The sequence below is a fragment of the Felis catus genome, chromosome D2, assembly GCF_018350175.1.
Source record: "Felis catus isolate Fca126 chromosome D2, F.catus_Fca126_mat1.0, whole genome shotgun sequence".
In the NCBI taxonomy this organism is placed as follows: domain Eukaryota; kingdom Metazoa; phylum Chordata; class Mammalia; order Carnivora; family Felidae; genus Felis; species Felis catus.
Window position 1 is genome coordinate 55,786,297 of NC_058378.1, and position 24,427 is coordinate 55,810,723.

The 24,427-nt window shown below is 43.9% G+C and overlaps 1 protein-coding gene across 2 annotated transcripts in view; it reads right to left on the reverse strand.

Annotated features, from left to right (window-relative positions):
• The window catches only part of PIK3AP1 (phosphoinositide-3-kinase adaptor protein 1), a 118,138-nt gene that overhangs the window by 31,973 nt on the left and 61,738 nt on the right, over positions 1-24,427 (reverse strand). For both annotated transcript variants that reach the window (XM_045040502.1, XM_045040503.1), the window contains 5 exons: positions 24,031-24,175; positions 21,919-22,061; positions 21,404-21,536; positions 19,276-19,472; positions 16,487-16,676 (listed from right to left, as the gene is read on the reverse strand). In XM_045040502.1, the coding sequence (XP_044896437.1) occupies positions 16,487-16,676; positions 19,276-19,472; positions 21,404-21,536; positions 21,919-22,061; positions 24,031-24,175 (808 nt within the window). The remainder of the gene's footprint in view (positions 1-16,486; positions 16,677-19,275; positions 19,473-21,403; positions 21,537-21,918; positions 22,062-24,030; positions 24,176-24,427) is intronic.

Below are 24,427 nucleotides of genomic sequence, written 5' to 3' on the forward strand. Positions count from 1 at the left end.
GATTCAAGAATTCATTAATCCATCTACCTTCCCACCCATGCATCCATGCTTCCATGGATTCAGGCATCCATCCACTCATCCAACTATCTACCTACTTAATAAGGACCCCCTGTGGGGTACCTGGGTGGCTCAGTCAGTTAAGCTTAAGCAGGTTAAGGGTCCGGCTCTTGATTTCAGCTCAGCAGGCAGCACAGAGCCTACTTGGGATTCTCTCTCTCCCTCTCTTTGCCCTCCCCTGCTCACACACATGCTCACTCATATACTCTCTCTCTCTCAAATATAAATAAATAAACATAAAAAAAATAAGGACCCCCCACCCCCCACCGTAAGTGTGAGGTATGATAGAGGGCAACACTCACAACTCTCAGGCCCTTTCCTGGACCACAGGACTCAAAAGGTATAGATATTATGCTTATTTGCATTTGAAATAATGGGTTTAATTTTTATTTTTTTTAAATGTATATTTACTTTTGAGAGAGAGAAAGAGAGAGAGAGAGACAGAGGTCAAGCGACAGAGGGGCAGAGAGAGAGAGGAAGACATAAAATCCAAAGCAGGCTCTAGGCTCTGAGCTGTCAGCACAGAGCCCTTTGTGGGGATCAAACCCACAAACCATGAGATCATGACCTGAGCGGAAGTTGGACGCTTAACCGACTGAGCCATCCAGGCACTCCAGGCTTAATTTTTAAATGTATAACCATAGTATTGTTTATGACAGCCAAAAAACAACTAGAAGCAAAAACAATAAAGAATAGATAAAACTATGGTTTACTCAAACAATGGAACAGTATGTAACAGTTACAAAGAACATATTGGAGCCAGTTTTATCAATATAGTGCCACCTCAACAACATAATAGGGCCAATTCAACAGCTTAACAACAAGAACCCTAGTTCTAGGTTACTAATGGAATTGTTTATAAGGAAGAAGCATATTGACCTTTGTTTTTCACTTTTAAACATAAAGACCCATAAAGACCAAAACTATGTGTGAAAACCATTCAGTTACCACAGCAGCTTCTAGTCTAACCCAAGTAAGCAACATATTACTTTACGACTCTGAAGTATGCTTTTGGGAGCAAAATTTCAGCCTTGTATTAAAAATAGAGCTTTGATATTATCAAGAGATTTCACTTAGTAATTCTTATCATACAATTATTGAGTACTTATTTGCTTAGGCAAAATACATAGTTTGAAGTTGAATAGTATACTTTGAGAAAAAGTGGTTTGAATTTAATCAATATACACACATATGCCATTTCCTTACTACTGTAATCTTTGGGGATCAGCTGAATACATCCTGGTGAATTTGTATGAAGACTTCTATGCAACTAGAATATTCACTGAAAAAAGGTTATGGTCATGAAGTTATGGTCATGATAAAGATGATAAACTTCATATGACATTACCCTAGTTTTGAAACAAAATATTTGTATATACATAGAAAAAAAGACTGGAAAGAAATACATGAAAATGCATATAGTGGCTATTTCTAAAGTAGTACAGATTATGAACATTTTATTTTCTATCTTATACTTTTCTTTGTCTTCCAAATTATCCCACAGTGACTTGTATGGCTTTCATGAAGGAGAAAAATTTATTAACACTTTTTTTTTCAAAAGATCTAGGTAGATATGATCAACTATGTACAATTAGATTTTCAAAGCAAAAATAATTTCAGGTTATTAAAAAATAAATTGTGGCTCACCTGTCAATTCCCAGATTACTTGATTTTTTTAAATACAAAAAATGACTGATTTCAAACTTTCCAGGGACCAGATATTACATTATTACATAGCACAGCTCTTACTGGACCTTGTTTCAAACTTCAATAATCCTTTGACAACCAAAATATAAGTTTTGTGACCATAAACAAAAAAAATTACATTGAATGAAAAAGTTGCAGACTTTTCAGTATTTTCGGTATTTTCAGTGGCATATTGTGTATATAACGTTTTAAGGCCTATAAAACAACATCACATGCTGGCAAGTATAAATGTTGAATTCATGGTAATGGTTACTTCTGGAGAAGGAGGGAGGAAAATTCGATTCCAGAAGGGATTCACAGGGTGCTATAATATGTAATTTAAAAAAACCCTGAGACAATTAAAAAAGAAAGAAAAAAGAAATACATAGAAGTGTATTGACGAATCAGAATCTTTAACAAATACAACATTAAAAAAAATCAATATAGTACCAATTGCCCCCAAAAAGGGGAGAATAAGGTTCTATTTTTATATTTGCTTATATATGCAAAAAGAAGCATTGGACATAGATGTAAGAAATTAAAAGCACTTGGACAAAAAAGATGAGGGACAGGAATGGAGAAAGATTTTTCACTGTTCACCCTTTTATAGTTTAGTTTTTAAGGCTATTGAAAAAAAATAATATAAAGAAATACAGGGCTTGGATTATGTTTGTGTTACCTTAAATATTATCCAAAAAAGAAGAAAAACCAACTACTTTTTTCTGCCTTGTCAGTTTATTGTTTCCTTACACAGTGGAGACATTACACTGACCATAATATGCCTTGATACTCTAGTCCAAAGCCCTACGGTTCCAAATGAGGAATCTCTCCTGTCACCGCTGAATTCTATAAACTGCAGAGATTAGGGAGACTGAACTGATCCTGAAACATACCTAGAGGTGTTTTAATTTTAAAAATTAAATTTCTGAGGTGCCTGGGTGGCTCAGTCAGTTAAGCATCCGACTTCGACTCAGGTCGTGATCTGACAGCTTGTGAGTTCGAGCCCTGCACAGGGCTCTTTGCCGACAGCTCAGAGCCTGGAGCCTGGAGCCTGCTTTGGATTCTGTGTCTCCCTCTCTCTCTGCCCCTCCCGTGCTCACACTCTGTCTCTGTCCAATTTCACGTATCCAAATCCAAAAATTTCACGTATTTTTTTAAAATTCAAGACCAGAAAAAATTCCACTTATTTGAGATTTCCTGTTCAATTCACTTAGCGGTGTTGTTTGTTGTTTTCTTTTTTAAGTTTATATATTTTGAGAGAGTGTGTGCGTGAGCAGGGAAGGAGCAGAGAGAGAGAGAGGGAGAGAGAGAATCCAAGCAGGCTCTGCACAGTGCGGCGCCCAACATAGGGCTCAAACCCACAGAACTGCAAGATCGTGACCTAAGCAAAATTCATGAGGCAGACACTCAACCAATTGAGCCACCCAGGTGCCCCTCACTTAGCTGTGGTTTTATGGAACACTTTCCCCATAGAGGTAGAAAATTGGAAAGAAAGGTGTTTTCTACAGGTGTGTGCCTTGCCAGGAGCAGGACCCTCCCCTATCTGATGAATACCCTGTATTAATCTCCCTCTAAACACCCACACCACAGACCTCACCCCCCACAAGCCACCTGACCCTGACCCAGCCAACTTTTGAAACCCCTCATTTAAACAACAGTAAAGCACAGAGGAATACACCCCAAAGTAAAGACTTGCTTGAATCAGACACCCCTAGAGATGAGGGGAGGGAGAAATTTCACAGGTCTGGTGCTATACCCTCCAGGAAATCACATCCCCCTCAGGTTCCAGCATCTCCAAGAAGCTGGGCAGAGCAGCGCCAGGAGGATTTCAATCACCAGTAACCAAATCTCCCAGGCAGGCAATGCCAGGGTGCAAGTTTCACAGTCAGTCACCCCTGTTGACAATGGTAAATGGGTCATAAAACAGCCTAGCTATTTTCACTAACAAAGGTCAATTTGAGAGAACTGATTTTCAGGTCCAAGAGGTAGATGCACAGTTAAAGAAGCTACAAAGAGTATTAGAAAAATAAAATGTGGAAGAAACAGGGAGCGGCAAGAGCAGCCCTGGCTGGCCCTGGTGTGCTAACATACTAAGAATGCAGGCAGCTGCCCCTGGTAACCAAGGGGGTCTTAATATGCTGTCTTAATATGCTGGGGTTTTGTGGGTTAAAGAATTTAAAAAAAAAAAAAAGAATGAGCACTAGAAATAAGACATATCAATATCAGGATCCCTTGATACAATGCACTGAAGAGGACACAACACCATTTCTATGGTATTCTTGCCAAAAAGTTACCACCTCAGTCCAATCGCAGAAAACATGACAAACCAAACTGAGGAGCAATCTATAAAATAACTGATCAGCGCTTAAGTCAAGGAATGACTGAGGGACTTTTACAAATTGGAAGAAACTATGGGGCACCTAGCTGGTTCAGTCAGTGGAGCATGCAACTTTTGATGTTGGGGTTGTGAATTTGAGCCCCGTGTTGGGTGCAGAGATTACTTAAAAATAAAATCTTCAAAAAAAAATTGGAAGAGACTAGGGAGAAATAACTACATGCATTGTGGAATCCTCTGTAGGCTCAGCATCTAAGACCCCATCAGCATCTAGCATCCTACCTACAGGGGAAAAGCTGAACAAGGCCTAGAGGTCACTTGGTGGTATTGCACCAATGCTAATCTGGCTTTACTAACTATGCTTCAGTTGTACAAGACACTCATATCAAGGAAATCTGGATGAAAGGTATACAGGAGAACTAGCATTTTTGCAACTTTTCTCAGGTAGTTCAAAATGAAAAGTTTTTTTTAAAAAAAAAGGAGAAGGAGATGGAAGAGGGGAAAAGATTTGAAAAGCAGAGGAGGAAATGCAATGGGAAAATGACAGAAGCACAACCCCCAGGAATGACCTACACTGACCCTTCCCTGTCCCCCAATGCCACCAAATCACCTTCCAGTGACACCTGTGAGCCATACACATTGGGTATTATGACCAACGTGGGGTTAAGTGAGCCACCAATGACAAACATATCTTTTTACTTTGTAATCACGTCTTGACCAGATCTGCTAAATATCAGTCCTGTGGTTTCTTACTAGAGTTATTTCTCCTCCTAAAGCTGTCCTAGCATCAAAATGCGTAAGTCCCAATTTTGATTCTCCTATTCCTGGCTGGAGGACTACAACACCCACGGGTCTGACACCAGACAGACTTCTTAGATCCACTTGATCGTTCAGGCTCACAAGATGACCATGGTCATCTATGCAGGATGGATGGTCTGTTCAGGAGAATGTAGGACACAGGCCAGGAGGACACTGCCAGGTGGCATCCTTCCTCAAGAGCAGTCTTTGTGCCAGTCCAGTAGCTCATGTGCAAGGAGACAAGACCCAGGTCAGGCAGGTGGAGGGCCCCCCCACGGAGTGAAAAGCCTCATGGCCCACAGGAGCGGTATGTCTCGTGGCAACCCCTAAGGCATCCTTCCATCAAGGTCCCCATGAGCATGTCAGAGTCACTGCTCTCAGGGAAGCCCAGAGTGTGCTGCCCCTTTCGGGTACTTATAGTCCACATATAGCTCCTCCCAGTTCCAGATCCAATTTACCAACCAATTAGGGGTCATTTTTATCATAGGCATATGTTGCCTAGAAACATAGTTGACATTTGACTCTTATCAGGTTACCAGGGTAACAGCTGGGAAGTCAACCGGAGGTCAAATTCTCTAGCAGAAGGGGAAATGATAGCTGTTACATTAACTTCACTCACAATTATCTTGGGTCAAGTTGTTTGAATCCTCTCAGCTTCTCTTTACTTGTCTGTAACATGGTGATGGTAGCAGGATGTATCTCATAGGTTTGCCATGAGTATTAAATAAGAAGCTGGCCAACTGCTTAGCAGAGTGCCTAGCTCAGAGAAAGTGCTAAGTAATGCTAATTGCTATTACTATTAGCATTACTGTTACTAGGACTCTCATTACTGTGGTCTTTATTATTAAATTCTATATCCAGGCTAATGTCCTAAGCAGAGACCAGTTTTTTAAAAAGAACTCAATTTAGGGGTGCCTGGGTGGCTCAGTCGGTTAAACATCCGACTTTGGCTCAGGTCATGATCTCATGGTTTATGAGTTCGAGCCCTGCGTCGGGCTCTGAGCTGACAGCTCAGAGCCTGGAGCCTGCTTCGGATTCTGTGTCTCCCTCTCTCTCTCTCCTTCCCCGTCACACTCTGTCTCTCTCTCCTTCAAAAATAAATAAACATCAAAAAAAATTAAAAAGAACTCAATTTAATTGAGGGGACATTCAGGGGACAATCGTAAGTCAGAGAAAGGCTGCCACTGAAGCCAGGCAAGCAACAGAGGCGAGGACACCAGTTACAGAGCGACCAGTGCAGGTGGACATCATGGTCGAAGGTGGCAGTTACCTGCGTGAACTTTGGTATCCTGGAGAACTGGGTTCAAGCCCTGACTCTGACTCTGACTGGCTCTATGTCCTTGGAAAAGACACCTGATATCACTAAGCTTGTATATCTCCATTTATAAAGTGGAGATAAATAAGAAAACTGTAGGGGCCAATGGAGACAATGCTATTAAAATGTTTAGCAATAGTGCCCAGCACTAATATTAATGGATACTATTATTATATTGAAGCAACCTAGATAGTGTATTCATATTTTATTGTGCTGTAAAAAATTATCCCAAACTTAGTGGCTAAAAACAACATAAATTTATTGCCTTATAGTTCTGTAGTTTGAAAATCTGAAAAGAGTCTCACTGGGCTAAAAATTTTGAGAGGACCGCCTTCTTTTCCAGGAGCTCTAGGGGAGGATCTGTCTCTTTGCCCTTTCCAAATTCTAGATGCTACGTGCATTCCTTGGCACTAAGCTCTCTTCCTCTATATTTGAGGCCAGCAATGTCAGGCAGTGAACTTAGCTGAATTGAGTCCTTCTCATGGAGCCATCTCTGGTCTGTTTTCTGATTCTTTCTTCTACTTTAAAAAAAAAATGTTTAATGTTTATTTATTTCTGAGAGAGAGAGAGACACACACACAGAGTGTGAGCAGGGGAGGGGCAAAGAGAGACAGGGAGACACAGAATCCGAAGCAGGCTCCAGCCTCTGAGCTGTCAGCACAGAGCCCAATGCGGGGCTTGAACTCACGAGCCATGAGATCATGACCTGAGCTGAAGTCGGATGCTTAACCGACTGAGCCACCCAGGGGCTCCTCTTTCTTCTACTTTTAAGGATCCACCCCAATAATCCAGGACATTAGCAACCTTAATTCCATCTACAACTTTCATTCTCCTTTGCCAGATCGTCTAGCCCATTCACAGATTTAGGGGCTCTATTCTGCCTCCTACAGGTGGAAGCAAGCATCAGCACAGTCAGCCTGTCACAAACTTCCTCCCCATACTGGGCTGACAGGGGCAGTAAGGCTCAGGGATCAGGGCCCACGCAAGCAAGTCCATCGTGTCCGCACTGGACCCAGCAGCCTTGGCGTGATGGAGGCATTGCACACTACCGTAAGTGAAGTTACCCAAAAATGACTTTCTTTCCATTTATATTTGAAGCAAAATGATTCTTTTTATATGTAATTGAGCATATATGGTTTTCAATTAGACCAAGAACAGCAAATATATACATCGGCCCCCGTGTCCCTATTCTGTACTCAAGGCAAACATCACTAGTTAGTCATAGCATTCTTTGTGGTCTCAGAATCCTCAGCATAGCCCCCTCAGGCACTCAGTACCAACTAACTGACACTGGCATACGAAATGATTTTTCAAACACTATTTGCCCTATCTGTATTAGGCAGTAAGTCTTAGTAGTAACGATTACTACCTTCCTAATGATAAAAAAAAAAAAGTGTCCAATTGTTTGGAGTTCATAAGTAAAAAGATCCTCTCAGACTCTAAATTTCCCAACCCCATGTGTGCATACAACTCAGGTATACAGTGAGCACCACATGAGTGGCTGAAACACATAGAAAATTCTGGAGGTGAAGGCAGTGTGCTTGCAGACAAAGGACATTTTGTAAAGAAAAGCAGAACAACAAATCCCTGCATTCCTGGATGCTCAGTGTTTGTACTTCAGATTCTAAGCACTTAACCTTCACCACGTGTCAGTTAAAAATAAACTAAAAAGCCCTGAAACCTGCGGGTCTAAGGAGAAAGTGCAAAGTGCTTTCATTTCAGCAGAGACAAAAAAGAAAAAAACATAAAACAAGGAGACTCAGGGGCCACAGTCCTCAGGGAAGAGCCAGCTGTAGAGTTACACTGTACTTCATTTAGGGAATCAATCAGAAAGAACCCATTCCTGGGAAGAAAGAAGCTTGAACAGATGAGAGAAAGCCTAGGCAGGCACTTAATTAAGGAATGAGTCAAGAAAAATAATGAATTTTCAAAGAAGCCCATACGATACTCCTCAGGGGACATAAATCTAGATCACTTAGCTGCAGTGGAAACTCTATCCAGATTATGTGTTGTTAATTTAATATAAAACCTAATCTGAGAATCTAATACAGTAAAATGTCAGATACTAAGAGGCTATTCTTCTGGAAAGGCTCTCAAACCCTGAAAGCGGTCCAAAAGTAATTTTTTTTTTCTCCAGCAAGTATTCTTAAAGCCAAAACAGACCCTTAGAGCAAGGAGCAGCGTGGTAAAGCATCTGATGACCTGAAGCCTGGTGTGCTCCGTATGCACTCAGGTGGGATCAAGTGCTTTCATTGGCCATGTCTGTAGGGCGGTCCAATCTCCCCATACCCTAATGGAGAAGTGATGGAAAGGAGGGAGACACACACACACACACACACACACACACACACACACACACACACTCACACACACAGACTGAGACAGAGACAGAGAAAAGGGAAATGGCAATCTGAAATTACAGCAGCTAAGGAGAGGCGGGCAATGAAACGAAGGGGCTGGGGCACCCGGGTAGCTTGGTCGGTTGAGCATCCGACTCTTGATTTCAGCTCAGGTCATGATCTCACGGCTCAGGAGTTCGAGCCCTGCACCGGCTCTGTGCTGGTGGCGTGGAGTCTGCTTGGGATTCTCTCTCCTTCTCTCTCTCTATCCCTCCCCCACTTGTTCTTTCTCTCTCAAAATAGATAAACATTAAAGAAAAGAAAATGAAGGGGCTAAGGATGCAAGGGTTAGGCAGCAACAAGTCTCACGGATTTCTTATGCAGACAAGGGCCTCCTTGCAGCACTCCTAGCCAGCACACAGACCCTCTGCAGGGCAGGAATCAGTCTACGAGATGAGTTCACAGTGGGATGCGGTGGGTACCACACGCCCTCCTCCCCTCATTCTCCACATCCATAGCTGCCCTCTTGGGGCACCGTGTCCTTTTCCTCCATGGCACTGTCACGGTTTTGTAGTTATATATTTAGTTTTGTGGCATTTTTATTTAATATTCAGCTCTCTTGCTAGAAGGAGGGCTCTGGGAGGCAGAGATCATGCCGTCTTGTTTATTGACTCTCTGCCACCTGACACGGTGACTTAATCACATGAGAGGTTTGATTAATATTATTGAATGAAGGAATGTGTGAATGGACAAATTAATGAGGCATAAACACATGAATATGAACACGAAGGTATCTGGGCTTTGTGAAGGAATCTGGGCATTTTCCACGCTGAGAAAAGAGAAGGGCGATCCTGGCAGCAGGAACCGCATGAGCTAATGTAGAGGAGACATGAAAAGAAAGGCAGATCCGAGTGCCGGAGGAGTCACTACTGCCGGAGACGTCCGCGCTCGGGGACGTCTAATAGATGTGTCGCTAGCACCTATCAGGAAAGGTCTTTGCACTGGAATGTCAACCACTCCACCCCACCAAATCCGGGATGACTTTCTATTTTCTGGTACTCTCAAATTCAAGAAATAGTTGAGCACCTATTGTGCACATCATTATGGATGACACATGCTTCCTAAACTGAGGTAGGAGCAGGTCACCAGAGAAGCATATACACAAACCAGGGTGCAGAACGATGTGGTTGCAGTGGCCCCAGGAGAGTGTGAACCACGGCTACACAGGTCCAGAGGGGAGCAAGGTCACTGCTGGTGGTGGGGATTTTTATCTTCTTTGCTTTTAAAAGTCTCAATCCCCATGCTTTCACTAAGTGCCTACATCCCCGACACAGTTCCTGTACATCTGGAGGAACCAAAAGCCACAGAAGTCAGGAAGTGCCTTGAGCCTCCCTTTGCCCCACTGGGTCACTTTCAGCCCTCGACAGCACAGCACCAGCCCTGCCCAGAATGAGCTTCTTGCTGGTAAGGCCCCATGACTTACCCTAGCCCCACTGCCCACAAGGCATTCCTTGGCTCCCAGCCAGTCTTTCCTAGATGGATTAACAGGAGGATGGCAGTCTCAGTAAAGTCAGGAAGGAAGACTCCTGAGAGAAAAAGGTGCAGGGAGGAGAGGCAGCATGTTCCAGAAGCAAATTGGTAACTTAACAGCTTTGCTTACAAATGGTCCTTCAGCTGGGCTCAGAGCTTCCCTGGCTGGGCTGCAAGGCCCCGGCTCGGAGGGGACCCAGATCACAGACAGGGTCACAGATGGAGGTGACCTGTACAAACATGCCAGCTAGCAAGGAGGTTGCTAAGGGAAGACAGCAAGTTAGCTGGGGTTGAGTCCACTCTGCACCATACACAAATTTGAGCCACAGAGCCGGGCAGAGGGAGCAGAGGCACGAGAGAAGAGTGTAACACAGGAGTCACCTGAAGCAGAACAGCCTTCTAGAAGGGATTACAGACTCATATGAGTTTATAGTTTCCACTCTCAAGATATTTGCCTTTCTCTTTTGGCTCTTTTCTCCTAATAGAAGACGAGTCTCTGAGATTTTTCTTTTTAACATGTATTTTTTTCTAATTTTTAAATTAAAAACATTTTTTTAAATTTTTATTTTTGAGAGAGAGAGCGAGCAGGGGAGGGGCAGAGACAGAGGAAGACAGAGGATCCAAAGCAGGCTCTGCGCTGACAGCAGAAAGCCCAATGCGGGGCTTGAATTCACAAACCGTGAGATCATGACCTGAGCTGAAGTTGGATGCTTAACCACTGACTGAGCCACCAAGGCGTCTGAGCCTCTGAGACTTTTAAGCAGAGTTAAATCCACAAGCAGATCATGTTGGAAACAAATGGACAAGGCCTCTCAGGAATGGCTCCCAAAGCTTTAGAACCCAGAGTCTCAGGGAGGTGACCAGTCCCTGGGAGAGGCTTTCCATATGAAATGTATTACCTAAGTCAGAGCAACACTAGGACTACAGTGTCATTCTCTGAAGGCAAGGACAGCGGCAAAAGAACTGAGAAAAAGATTGGGTGATAGAGAAAACACCCAAGAGAGATGTGCCTTCATTTCTATTTAGTGTTTGCATAAGCTTACCCTTAATAGAAATATTCATTTCTTATATGGTAAAGTTAGGAAACTGATGGTTTAATTCTGTCTCGAACAAAAAATTCTCAGGAGTATTGGGAGCAAAGTTGAATATCTGATATCAAAGGCATGCAGTTACCACCTGGTGGCAGCATAGCTAAACTAAAGACCATGAGAGTGAGGGGTGTGAGTGTGCGTGTGAGCGCGCGTGTACACCCAGGCAATTCCAGGGAAGGAGAGTCAGGAGTGGAATCATAAAATCTCAGGGTCAGAAGCCAACATCGCTCCCCTGCCCCACTTCATTCAACACGGCGAGTCTCCCTCACAAACTTCCTACTTAGTGGTTGTGGGTTCCTTTTGGAGAAGGGGACCTCATTACTATCCCTTTTCCAAAACTCAAGTCAGAAAGAGGCAGATTTGTCCCAACACCGTTGATGACCTCCAAAGAAAGCCTTCACTCCATACTGCTTGTCCTGTGACTGAATGAACACAGCCCACAGTCCTTAATACATTCACTTTCAGCTTCTAGGGTTGAATGGTAACAAAGGTGGGGCACTGATAAACTCGGCTACTTAGACATTTAGAAACAGCTCCATGTCCCTTCTGTCTCAGTGTCCCTTCTGGGGCTGGCAAATGCAGATCCTAGAAGAAGGGCAGGCCAGGAGAGTCCTCTATCCCAGTTGGGGGGCAGACAGACTTGTCACCGGGAATGTACTGACCCAGAGTCCTGACCACGGGACTTAATCCTGATCCACGGGATTTAAGTAGGCTACTAAATCTCGGAGCCTCAGTTTTCTCCCCTGTGAAATGGAGGTAATTCTATCCACCAAGCCCAAGGACGATGGGACGAAATAACAGATGAGATAAAAGCAGTCTGTTTGCCTGAAAGGGCTGTCGGATGGTACACCTTATCACTGTGCTGGGTGCTGCTGCAAATACGCATGTTAGATTTATGTTTGTCCTGCTTGTTTATGAACTAAACCGCTTTCTCTCCTAGCAAGTCACTGGTAATAAATGAATGGTTTCTTCCCAGTGCGGCTCCTTGTCGGCCAGCAGGTAAGTGGTCCTTCTCAAAATTAAACCACAAAGACAGAAACACAAACCAAATCGTGTCTAGAATCAGAAAATTCAGAGCTTATGTGATCTGGCAAATGAAAAATACAGTGGGTTTCCTTTCCCTACCCACAAAGCAGCCAAATTCTACAGCCAGCCTATTGTATTAGTGGCCTCCTTCTAGCTCCAGGGCAACCAGAATCCCCCTGACCCATGTAACTTTACAAGTGGCCAAGGGCCACAAAGCAGACTAGCCCCAGAGCACTCCGCTGCCTGGGGCAGTGCTGGAGAGGTTCACTGTTCCTGCTGTGGCTGCCTTTAGCATCCCCTGCAGCTTTCTGCTGGTGTGAGATTTCTTGTGTTGGAGCATCCAGGGGGATAACAGGTGTTAAGGCTCTCTGTCAACACTAAACTGCTAGTTAAGTGGGGGACTCGTTAACTGTTCAATTGCCCCGTAACAAGGACACAGGCAGACATGATATACACAATCTCTGGCTTCCCAAGTAGGTATTGGTTTTCCTCCAAATGTTCTGTGTGACTGGGTCTCTGTTCCATACTGGAAAGGACTGTGGGTTGGCCCCTCTTGTCTCCCCAACACCCAGAAGAGGAGGCAAGTAGCTAAAACATGTTCCAGTAGATGTTCCAGAAATGCTTGTGGTGGCCATGGAGAGACAGATGGATGTACATGTGCAGAGGGTACCAGAGGCTGTTTGGTGAGCTGACATTGGGGCAATGGCTGTAGCTGCTAGATGGCTTCTTTAGAAGAAACTAGGACTAAAATTTATGGCATTAGATGGAAAATTCAGACAGAAAATAAAGACTACGATCCTAGAGACAGACTTGAGCTCAAATGTGAGTTCTATCACTTATGAGCTGTGAGACTTTGGGAAAGTTGCTTAACCTCTCTGAGCTCAGTTTTCTCATTTGTAAAGTGCAAGTTAATCAAAACATCCTTATGCGGCTTTAAGGATTCAGTGAGATAGAGGATGTGGATGTGGGGGTGATGCCTTCTCTCCTCGCCCCTCTGCTGGGTCATGGCTCATTCGGCAAGAGCTTCTATCAGCACTTCCAGGCCTCCCAGTTAGGCGTAGGAAGGGAGCTTCTACCGAGCTTTCCCTCATTCTTGCTGCACCCCACAAGGGGCAGCCATTCTAACTACCAAGCACCGAGTAACGACTGGACCACAGCTTCCAGGTGCTGGGGGTGACTTGTCAAAGGCCCTGCTGGCATCAGGGTCTGCCTCTGGCCACCGACCTGCCCACATCCCCTACTCCAAGGCACCTTCTTGGCACCCGCTTTTCTGTTCATGGGTGGGAAACTCAGGGTCACTTCCCTGTGTGCCGAGAGCTTCTCTGTCTTCTTCTCAGACTAAAGGTTGGCAATACTCGATCTAGCCCATTCCAGAAGCCCTCCATCAATAAAGCTGATACACTGATAGGAATTTGTTCTGCCTTTCTTTCTTTCTTTTTTTAAGTTTATTTATTTTGAGAGAGATAAAAACAAAAAACAAAACACACAAAAAAAAGTGTGTGTTCACGGAAGCAGGGGAGGGGCAGAGAGAGAGGGGGAGAGAGAGAATCCCAAGCAGGTTCTGCAGAACCCAACATGGAACTTGACCCACACACCATGAGATCATGACCTGGGACAAAATCAAGAGTCGGTCACTTAACCAACTGAGCCACCCAGGTGCTCCTTGCCTTTCTTGACTCTATTAAATAGACCAGAGGGAAGGAAGGTAAGCTTTAGGCAGTGTTTCAGAGTGCTTAGCCTTTGATAGCAAATGGTAGTAACATATTAAGAAAGCTCGTTGAGGGCCCCTTGCATGTTGTCCTGCTTCAATACTGCTTTGAAGTCCAGGGCTGGGGCGCCTGGGTGGCTCAGTTGGTTGAGTGTCCAACTTTAGCTCATCAGTCCATGAATTCAAGTCCCATGTCAGGCCCTGTGCTGACAGCTCAGAGCCTGGAGCCTGCTTCGAATTCCGTGTCTCCCTTTCTCTCTCTCTCTGCCCCTCCCCCGCTCATGCTCTGTCTCTCTCATCCTCAAAAATGAATAAATGTGAAAAAAAAAAATACTGCTTTGAAGTCCAACATTATTTAGACCAGTGAGTCTCAAGGGCAGCAACACTGCCCTCTAGGGGAGGTTTGGAAAATCTAAGAGGGGGTTTTAGGTTGTCATCATGATGCAGGGACACTATATTAATGCCCCTTATCCTCAGAGATACCTTCCAAGAAGCAGATACCTGAAACCACAGATAGTACCAAACCCTATGTGTGTGTGTGTGTGTGTGTGTGTGTGTGTATACACAGTATACTTTCCCTACATACACACATACCTATAATAAAGTTCAACTTATCAATTATAGTAAGAGATTAACAACTATAACTAGTAATAAAAGAGAACAATTGTAACAATATAGCATAATAAAAGTTAGGTGAACATGGTTTCTCTCTCCCTCAAAATATTTTATGGAACGAACCCTTCTGGCGATGACAGCAGATGATAAAACACTACTTGATAAGATAAATGAAGTACACACTGACGTAGCATTAGGCTACCATCTACCTTCTGAGCCTATGTCAGAAGGAGGATCATCTGCTTCTGGGCCACAGCTGCTCATGGGAAACTGGGGAAAGTGAAATAAGTGAAATATCAGATAAGGGGGGACTACTGTACTGAAATTTAGCAGAAGGGAGAAAGACGTAGACACCCTGCAGTGTACAGGGCTGTCATGGGCAATGGAGTGATTTGTGCCCCTCATGACTTCTAAATATTTCACTAGACACACATATAGGTTAAAAAAAAAACCCTGCTTATGACATGTATTTACACATATATGTGCATTTGTACATATCTATATATTTATGTGTGTATATTTCTCAATTTAATATCAGCAGGTACAAAGAAAAATATAGACAAGTATCCCAAACTATTAGGAGTGCTTGGGGTAGAGTCATATGGACTTTTAATAACTCAGTTATACATCTTTATTTTGTTTCAAATTTTATAAGAATGTATTACCGTTGTTACTGGGAAAAAAAATTAAGGTAACCAAAAACTAGGCAAAATTTGTTAAGCAACTTACAGGAAAAATCCTGTCCTAAAGATATTTTAGAAATAAGTTTATTATATATTAATCCATTAAAGTTGGGTTAACAAAAAAATCTGCTTATAATTTTCTGAGCCTGGAAACTAACCCCATATCGGGCTCTGTGCTGACAGCTCAGAGCCTGGAGCCTGCTCTGGATTCTGTGTGTGTGTGTGTGTGTGTGTGTGTGTGTGTGTGTGTGTGTGTGTGTCTCTCTCTGACCCTCCCCTGCTCGTGCTCTGTCTCTCTCTGTCTCTCAAAAAATAAAATAAAATGTTAAAAAAAAGTAAAAAATAAATAAATACAACTTGTATTTCTGCATGGTTTTGATATGTACTGAATTTTCCAGGAATTCAATTACTATGAAAATGGAAAGGAGAGTGTGAAAAATCATTTACCACTTAGGAAAATCCATTGCTGCCGGTATCCGAGTCTCCCATACAACAGACATGTATCAGTCGGTCAGCATGTGAGGCCATGACATTGGTAGTGATTCTGAGTGTAGATGCCTGCATCTGACTATTTCATTATGTCCTCATGTGCAGGCATACTGAGCTGTTCCTTTCCTTTTACTTCTCTTTTATATTTCATTTAGGGCATATATTTGATTTCTAAATTTTCATATGTAATGGGGCGCCTGAGGGGCTCAGTCAGTTAAGCATCCGACTGTTGGTTTCAGCTCAGGTCACGATCTCATGGTTTGTGGAATCGAGCCCCATGTCGGGCTCTGCACGGACTCTGCAGAGCCTGTTTGGGATTTTCTCTCTCCCTCTCTCTCTGCCCCTCACTCATGCGGGCACATGTGCTTGCTCCCTAAATAAATAAATAAACTAAAAAAATTTCTTTTAATTTTCATATGTAGGCAGATTATATTGTATATGAGTGGCATGTCAAGGTACTAAAGGGAAGCATTATGAAATGTTATAAGAAGGGCCCGTTGGGACTGATAGGGTTGAGAGCCACCGATTGAGCCTCTCAGATCACAAGACGATGCCTCCATCAATTCTGACCTCCAGGCACTTGCCTACACTTTTCAGTCACTCAGCAGTCACAGCGGAGGAAGTCTGGAGAAGGACTGTGCTTGTCACAGCACATGATGACAAGATCTAACTTGTGTAAAACAGGATCTTCATCTCTCTGGGGCAGAGTGGGGGTAGGCGAGGGACTTCCCCCCACCCCCACCACCACACACCAGAGTGAAGAAAGCCGTGTGTCAGCAGAAGGATGGAAGCAGAACTGGGCTGTGCTACTTACAGAGGTCTTCGGTGGCAGCTGGGACAAAGGCAGCCATGGACTCATAGAGCTCCTCATCACAGCCGGGGTTGAGGGAGCACTTCATGAGCAGGTCTGTGGACAGGTGGGCCATGGACTCATACACGGCGTCAGCCTCCTCCCCTTGCATCAGTTCCTCTTTAATGTGACTCTTCAGCATGTCCACAGTTTCCTGAAAGAGAAGACGGGAGTCACGGGAACCCTGAGATGGCCTGGCCCTCTGGGGACAGTTAGGCCCTCAGGGGCTCGTGACAGGCAGAGTGAAGGTGCACATGGGTCGGGGCTCAGCTGTGTGTCTGTCTGTATTTCCCACCAGCCTGAAAGCTCGTGGAGGCCAGGCTCCAAGCCTTCTTCTGTTGGTTTTATATTTTTGTTTTAATCTTTCTGTCTTCTCTCAACACGAAGGAGAGTCATGCACACAAGAGACTGTCATTAAGCATCCGATGAGATGCATGTATCCACAGGATACAAATTAAAGACTTTCTCGTGGGGTCAGGTACGATGCTGGGTGTTTGCCTATACATTCCCTCATGCCATCCCTTCCACAATGGCTTGAGAAACTTGTAATATTCCCTAGTTCAAAGATGAGAAAAACACAGCTCAGAAAAACCTAGTGCCTTACTCAGGGCTGTGCAATCCTACCTTCTGACCTTTCTACTACACCCTGGTTTCTACTTAGGGAAACAAGTGACACCCAAGGGTGTCACCCTTGCTGACCAGCCAGATGGAAATCCAAATGGGCTAAGCAGGGCTGCAGCTAAGATGTCCTTGAGCTAGCGTGCAGTCAGACGTCCCTCAGATACTCGGGGCCTCGTCCCTGTCCCTTCTAGCAGGCTGCTCTGAGGTACCTCCCTTGGTTTTCTACCCTGTGTGCCCGAGACAAGAGGTAGTCTTGGATGAAGTGCCCTGCAGTCGGACAGGCGACCCTCGTCATTCTGCCTGTAGATGGTGGTGAAGCCGGAAAACTGGCTTCCCTGAAACCTCCACACAACTTTCCTGGTAAGAAACTTTGATGTTTCACAATCCTATTTCAGCACCAACCCGCAAAAATCCTCATTTTCATCATCACTACCCCAAGAGAGCTAATCTGCTATTGACACAATGTGTTCGTTTCCTGATGAGACCTGAGGAGTAGCCCAGGTGACAGTTGGGAAGTGGTAGAGACTCAAGTTCTGGCATTTGGTTTTGATGTAGTGGAAAGAGGAAACAGGACAGTTCTTAGAGGTCATAAACAACACGCGGAGGCAACCTCTTGGTAGCAATGCTGAAGATGCATCGGCTGAAGGTGATTTTTGGTCGAAGAGCTAAGATTGGAGAAATGTGAATCAGATGAATTTCAGTGCGAACTGAAAAGGCATCTCGAAACTTCCCTGTTACACAGACTAGAATAACAAGCCCCGGAATTAGCATCAAACTAGGTTTGCATCCCATCTCCACCCTTACTAGAGTGTGACCCTGGCACAATTACTCTGCCTTGCTAAGCCCTTCTCCTCATTTATTAAAGAGAGATAACAATACTGCCAACTTCAAAGGATTGTGGTGATGATTAAATGAAACACTGCCTTTTGCCAATCAAATAAATTCAATAAACAGTAGTTATGACTATGAACACAGTATGTCCCCAATAAAAACTGTTGGCATGGAAATGAAACCCTGCATTTGATACATTTGTGACTTCAAAGGAAAGCCAAGTAAACACCTTTTAGCCTTATTTATGTAGACCGTGCCCCAAATGGGCACTCATGCTATTCCACTCATTCAACGTACTTAATCACTCCCAAACTGTGGAGAGCCCCCATACATGCCTCAGTGAGTCACTGACCTGAAAACTGTCAAATACTGAGCACAGAATTAAGTTTCTGGGGAGGTGTAGGCTCACCTCTGTACGGAGATGGAGAGTAAGACTAGATTCTTTGTTGTTCCTTTTGAGGTCACAGCCCCACGAGAGAGGCTGAGAGTCCCAGCTGTGACTCATGAAGATGAAGGAAAATCAGAAAAGGGTCCAGTCAGGAAAGGTAGGGGCCTCCAAGACAAGAGAAGCAATATTGGGGCATGGAATAAGGCCCAGGCATGGATGAGATTACACTCAAAGAAGGACCCAGAAGTCAGTGATCAAGGAGGACCTGGGGGTCTAAAACCAGATGAGCAAATAAACGGGGCCTCTGTCTCTTAGACACACAGAGGCTCAGAAAGAGAGACAGGCCATTGGCATAAGGTGGGTCCTCACAGGTGGCCTCCCCAAAGCATCAAGTGCAGAGCTTTGTTGTGGTCTCTGCTAAGGAAGAAACCAATCCTAACAGTTCACAGTGGGACCTGACAGTGGGAGAGGCAGCTGGGAGCATCCCATCAAAGTGCCTTGGAGGTGGAAGAAGAGGGATCAGCATCAACCTCTAGCAGATTCACTCTCTGAATGTCTCTGTAAATTCTTTGAGGGTAGACCTCAGTGCTTTACATACATTATTTCCTTTTATCCTGAAAACAACCCTATGAGTAGGACTGGTGTTACCTTCCTTCTGCATCTTAGGACACTAAAAGAGAGAGTATACATGATCTGTCCATGTCATCCACTGTGGCTGACAAGTGTTGGCACAGGAATGTGGACTCAGGTCCATATGACTCCAGGGCTCAGTTCCACACACACTGGCCCCGCCAGAGAAGAGGCACATGAGCCCCTGCTAGAGATGAAATCCAACCATGTCTCGAGTGCAAAGGCAGCCCTTGGACCACACAGTCCATTTCCATTCCTGGGGCCTCCCCCGCCTTGACCTTACCACATACTCATCGATGAACTGCCGCAGGTCTCTGAAGCCATGTTTCTCAGCAATGGTGTTGGGGTAGTGGCCATGCTTGTTTGCCACACTGTATGCCTGTAGGGCTCCTGGGCAGGTGAGCAACAAGGCAGTGAGGTTCTTCAGTCCATACTTCGCAGCAAAATGCAACAAGGTGGGCAGCTCCTCGTCCCTCTGATCTGAATAATTGTTAAGGAAAACAATGGACAAATGAAAATGAGGGCAGAGGCACCCTTATTCATAGACACAAAGCTGGCAAGCCTACCATGGCATCCAGCAGGCACTCAATCAATAGTTCTCGGCTGACTGACCTAACATCTGGCAGCTTCCTTTGAGGTACCACTGAAGATTATATGCCCTCAGATGACAGAAGAAACATGTTAATTAATTTGCAAATCTAACAGTTAATATCCTACCTTTTTTCTCTAAAAGGATCAAAGAATCCTGAAAAATAATACTAATTCAAAATATGCTGATCTTCTAAAGGCTTAAGCAGCAGCCGCAAAGTACAACGGGAATCAGGTTTTGACCTTCTCTGCAAATTTCATAGCACTTTAACACAATTTCTTCGTGCTGATTAAAAAAGAGAAGTCCATCTTCTTAGCTCTTACTCCAAATTTCATAAAGTATGCCAAGTAATCCTAGGTATGTTAATTAGCCTTTCCATGGCCCTTAGTTTTGAATGAGGAGATATTCCCAAACTATCTCAAAAGGGCTGAGAGGATTAATAAGATGGTATTCAGTGAGTTCTTTGTTTAGGACAGGTTTTGAATGTTGGTATTACTACACCTGAACTGCAGGATGTCCATTAACCCTCTGATTCATGGGAAACAAAGTATTCCTGTAGGTCACTGGATCCCCATGACCCCCTCCACCTACTAATATCTGGATGCAGCAAGTTAAACTCTACCAAGAAAATAGACAGTTTGTGTTGTGGAGTTGGGGACCAATCTTTCTTTTGTTTGTTTTCATAAAAATTGATTTCTTTTTTTTCTCAATGTTTATTTCTTTTTGAAAGACGGAGAGACACAGAGTGTGAGCAGGGGCAGGGGAGGGGGCAGAGAGAGAGGGACACACAGAATCTGAAGTGGACTCCAGGCCCCGTGGTATCAGCACAGAGCCCAATGCAGGGCTTGAACTCACGAACCGTGAGATCAAGACCTGAGCCAAAGTCAGACACTCAACCAACTGAGCCACCCAGGCACCCCATAAAAATTGATTTCTAAACCCAATAGTGATAGATAAATAGATAGATAGATAGATAGATAGATAGACAGACAGATAGAAAGAAGGGTCGGACACAGGTAGAGGGTAACTGGGTTCTACTGGGCCACGTGATGGAAGAGTGGTGTCCACAGAAGCACCCTAACAGGCACCCTGTCCAGCTGGCCAGTGACCATCGCCACACAAGCAGTTCATGTCACACGTGCACACAAGACTGTTCCTCCCTCACTGAACAAATGTTTTGAGTCTTTAATTAGCCACCCAGGCACTGCCTCTGCCCTCACTGAGCTGACAGCCTAGCAGAGAAGACAGACACAGCTGAGGAGAACTAGCACAGAGGACAGCTGACATGCCAGGGGAGCCCCTGGCACCTAGATGGAACACCCTGCCAAAGGTTCGGGAAGGTCTTCCTGAGGAAGTGCTACCTAAGCCGCTGCAGGGGGGTGAACAGAGGGCCACCAGGTGAACGGTAACCAATGAGGAGAGGAAGAAACTGTATTCCCATAAGTTGAGTTGGCAAGAGGCAGGGCAGAATTTTCATTAGGTGAAAGAAGCTCATACTTTCCGTAGAGCAGAGCCAAGGGATAGAGTGGAGAGAGATAAGGGCAGAAATGCAGCAGGAACCCCTTGGGAAGTGCTTGCAAACATGTTAAGGAGTTTGAACTTGATCTGAAGGCCAATGGGACCACAAAGGGTTTTTAGCAAGGGGTGGAGGTAGGCAGATTGACAATTTGGAAGACCAGCTAGCCAGTGAAGGAATCATCCCCCAAGGATGAGCTGCAGGGAAGGAACCAGCGAGGTTTGAGCACAGGCTGACTGGATGCTGAAACCAACAGAGTGGAGTCAACCCAAGGTTGGTTTCCTGAGGTTTGACCTTTTGACTTACTTGTCATCATATCTTCTTCTTCCAGTTGGTTAATTCCAAAGAGGTGCAGTCCACTCGCAGGGATATTGTTCTTCAGGGACTCAGTTAGCAGTTTATCAAGGGTCTCTGTGTTGTAGGGCACAATTTTAAAGGCCTGAACACAAAAGGGAAGAAGGTCAGACTTTAACCCCAGCTATCTCCCATCCAGCAGGTTAGAAACTGAAGAACCATGAACAGAAACTACACACCCAGGGGTGCCTGGGTGGCTCAGTCAGTTAAGCATCTGACTTCAGCTCAGGTCATGATCTCACGATTTGTGAGTTCGAGCCCCACGTCGGGCTCTGTGCTGACAGCTGAGAACTTGGGAGTTTGCTTTGAATTTTGTGTGTGTGTCTCTCTCTGCCCCTCCCCTGCTCATGTGTGCTCTCACTCTCTCTCTCAAAAATAACTAAAAACATTTTTTTAAAAAATTTTAATTAAAAAATGAAAAGGAACTACGTGCCCAGAAAACTCAGGTTTCCTTTCAACATCCTTACCTGACACATGAACTCCACAGGATTTGCAGCATTGGACAATAAATTCCCAATTTCTTCCATGTCAGTATAGTAGCTGATAACAGTTTCACACACCACTAACTCCCCGGAATAGATCTTTAGAGAAACATTCCCAGATGAAAGGTCTAAACAGAAGAAGAAGAAAAAAAAAAAAAACAAAAACAAAACACCACCATGAACGCACCCAGGAAGAACAAGTTTCCAGGGAAAAGTGTTCATGGATTCACCTTAATGGTAAAGAAATTAACTGGGGGCTGGAAGAAAGATTTTGGAGGTAAGGTGGAGGACAGAGAAGTGAGGGGAAGGGGAGAAGTAGGAAGTGAGCAGACCAGTACTTGGGAGGCCTCTGAGTCAAAGGAATTGTCCTCACTGGGTCTGCAATTGAGTTTTTGGAAGATTTTCATCTGTTTTGTTCACTACACTAGGCCCAGTACCATGATAAACAGGAAGAGGAGCTGAGTTTAAAGCACTTTATACAAAGGTCAGTGGTTGGCACAAGGTGGGATAGATCCTGGCAGGTGGAATTCTGCCTCCACGACACTGGGCCAGGAGAATTGATTCACTTGCTCTGTTGCTGTCATTACTACGTGCTCTCTCTCTTCGGCACCACAGGAAGGGGTTTTGAGGAGGAAAGAAAAAATTAAAAATACACCAACCACAAAGATTCGATTCACAAAAGAGGAAATGCAACAAGTACAGAACATGGAAAAATATTCAGCCTCTTTAATAATCAAAGAAATGCAAATTAAAACAATGGGCTACTCTTTAAAAAGACATCAAATTAGCAAAGATATTTTAAATGATAACGTCTAGAGCTGGTGATGATATAGCAAACTTGATAGAAGTAATATTTCAGAAGGCAATTAAACCTTATTTCCAGGATCCTTAAAAATGCCCATCATTTCAAGGGATTCCAACTTGAGGAAAAAATCCTAAATGCATGCATGAAGATGCTCAATATATCATAACTTAAAAGAATAAGAAGACAATAAGAAATCAGAAATTATGTAAATACAGAACACAATGAGGAAATGGAAAATTGAAAGATGACACTTCTTTTCGATAGAGTATTATGCAGCTTTAAACAATATGGATTATAAGATATAGGTCCAACACAAGGAACTGGCTTTAAAAACTATGATATATCTGTACAATGGATTACCTCGTAACCATTAAGCATCATGTTGCAAAAGAATATTTATTAACATGGGAAATACTCAAAGGTATTTTCCAGGTAATGAAAGTGGCCGATGAGACTATACAAAGCTATGTACACAGGGGTGCCTGGGTGGCTCAGTCAGTTAAACATCCGACTTCAGCTCGGGTCATGATCTCACAGCCTGTGAGTTCGAGCCCCGCGTCAGGCTCTGTGCTGACAGCTCAGAGCCTGGAGCCTGCTTTGGATTCTGTGTCTCCCTCTCTCTCTGCTCCTCTCCTGCTCATGCTCTGTCTCTCTCTGTCTCAAAAATAATAAATAAAAACATTAAAAATAAATAAATACAATAAATAAAAAAACTAAGCTATGTACACAGATTCAGAAAAATATAGAAATCACTGATTTCCTTTGAGGTGGGCATATAGGCAATTTTCTATTTACTTTCCTTTATGGTGGTTGTATTCCTCAACCTTTTGGTACTGAGCTCACATTACTTTTGTAACAGAAAAAGTAGGTTATAAAATGCTAAGTTACAGAGTCCATGTAACAGCATAGGGTAAAAGAATGCTAAGAGAATAAATATAAGATTATATAAAGAAAAACAGAATATTGAAAACAACTGTTGTTAAAACTTGTGAACAAAGGCCAAGAGACAGTATAGTAGTCTGATGACTTTTTTCTACTTTCCTCTAGTTTAAAAAATTTTTAATATGTTTACTTCATGAGGATAAAAATTTTAATATATCTATTTTTTCCCCATCACACATGTACATTTCTGCAACTTCCTTTTCCTTTAAATAGAACATGACAACCAAATCCAAATGTTGGCTGTCACTCTTCTCAATTGCTGAATAAAGACAGGACAAGTAAAAGAAAGTAAGAGTGGGCCTCTTCCTGAACAGGATGCCTCATTTCCGGAGGTAGATGGGGCTACTTACTGGGGGCCTTCACGGAAATGGTGTACTCATTCTCCAGCTTGGCTTCCACCCTTAATGAGGGAGAATCCTCAGGAGAAAATTCCGCTTCTGTGGTCACCCTCTCATCCAGCTTACATCTCATGATGACGTAGACAGTGGTTTCCGCCTGCAACAGGAGACCAGTCAGTGTCCCCTCTCCCTCCTGGGTACCCTATTAGGGTGCTGGGCAGAGGGTCTCCTGGCTCCCTGATCCCCAGCTCTATCTAGAGAGGCTGTCCCAGAGCGAGGTGGGGTCTGGAGTCTAGCACTGGGCACAACTGCTGTGGGTCTCAAAAAGACAAGTTACAAAGACCGAGAGTGAACATTTATAAGCCTTTATGGCAATTTGATGGAGTAATTTTATGTCTGTTGAACTTAA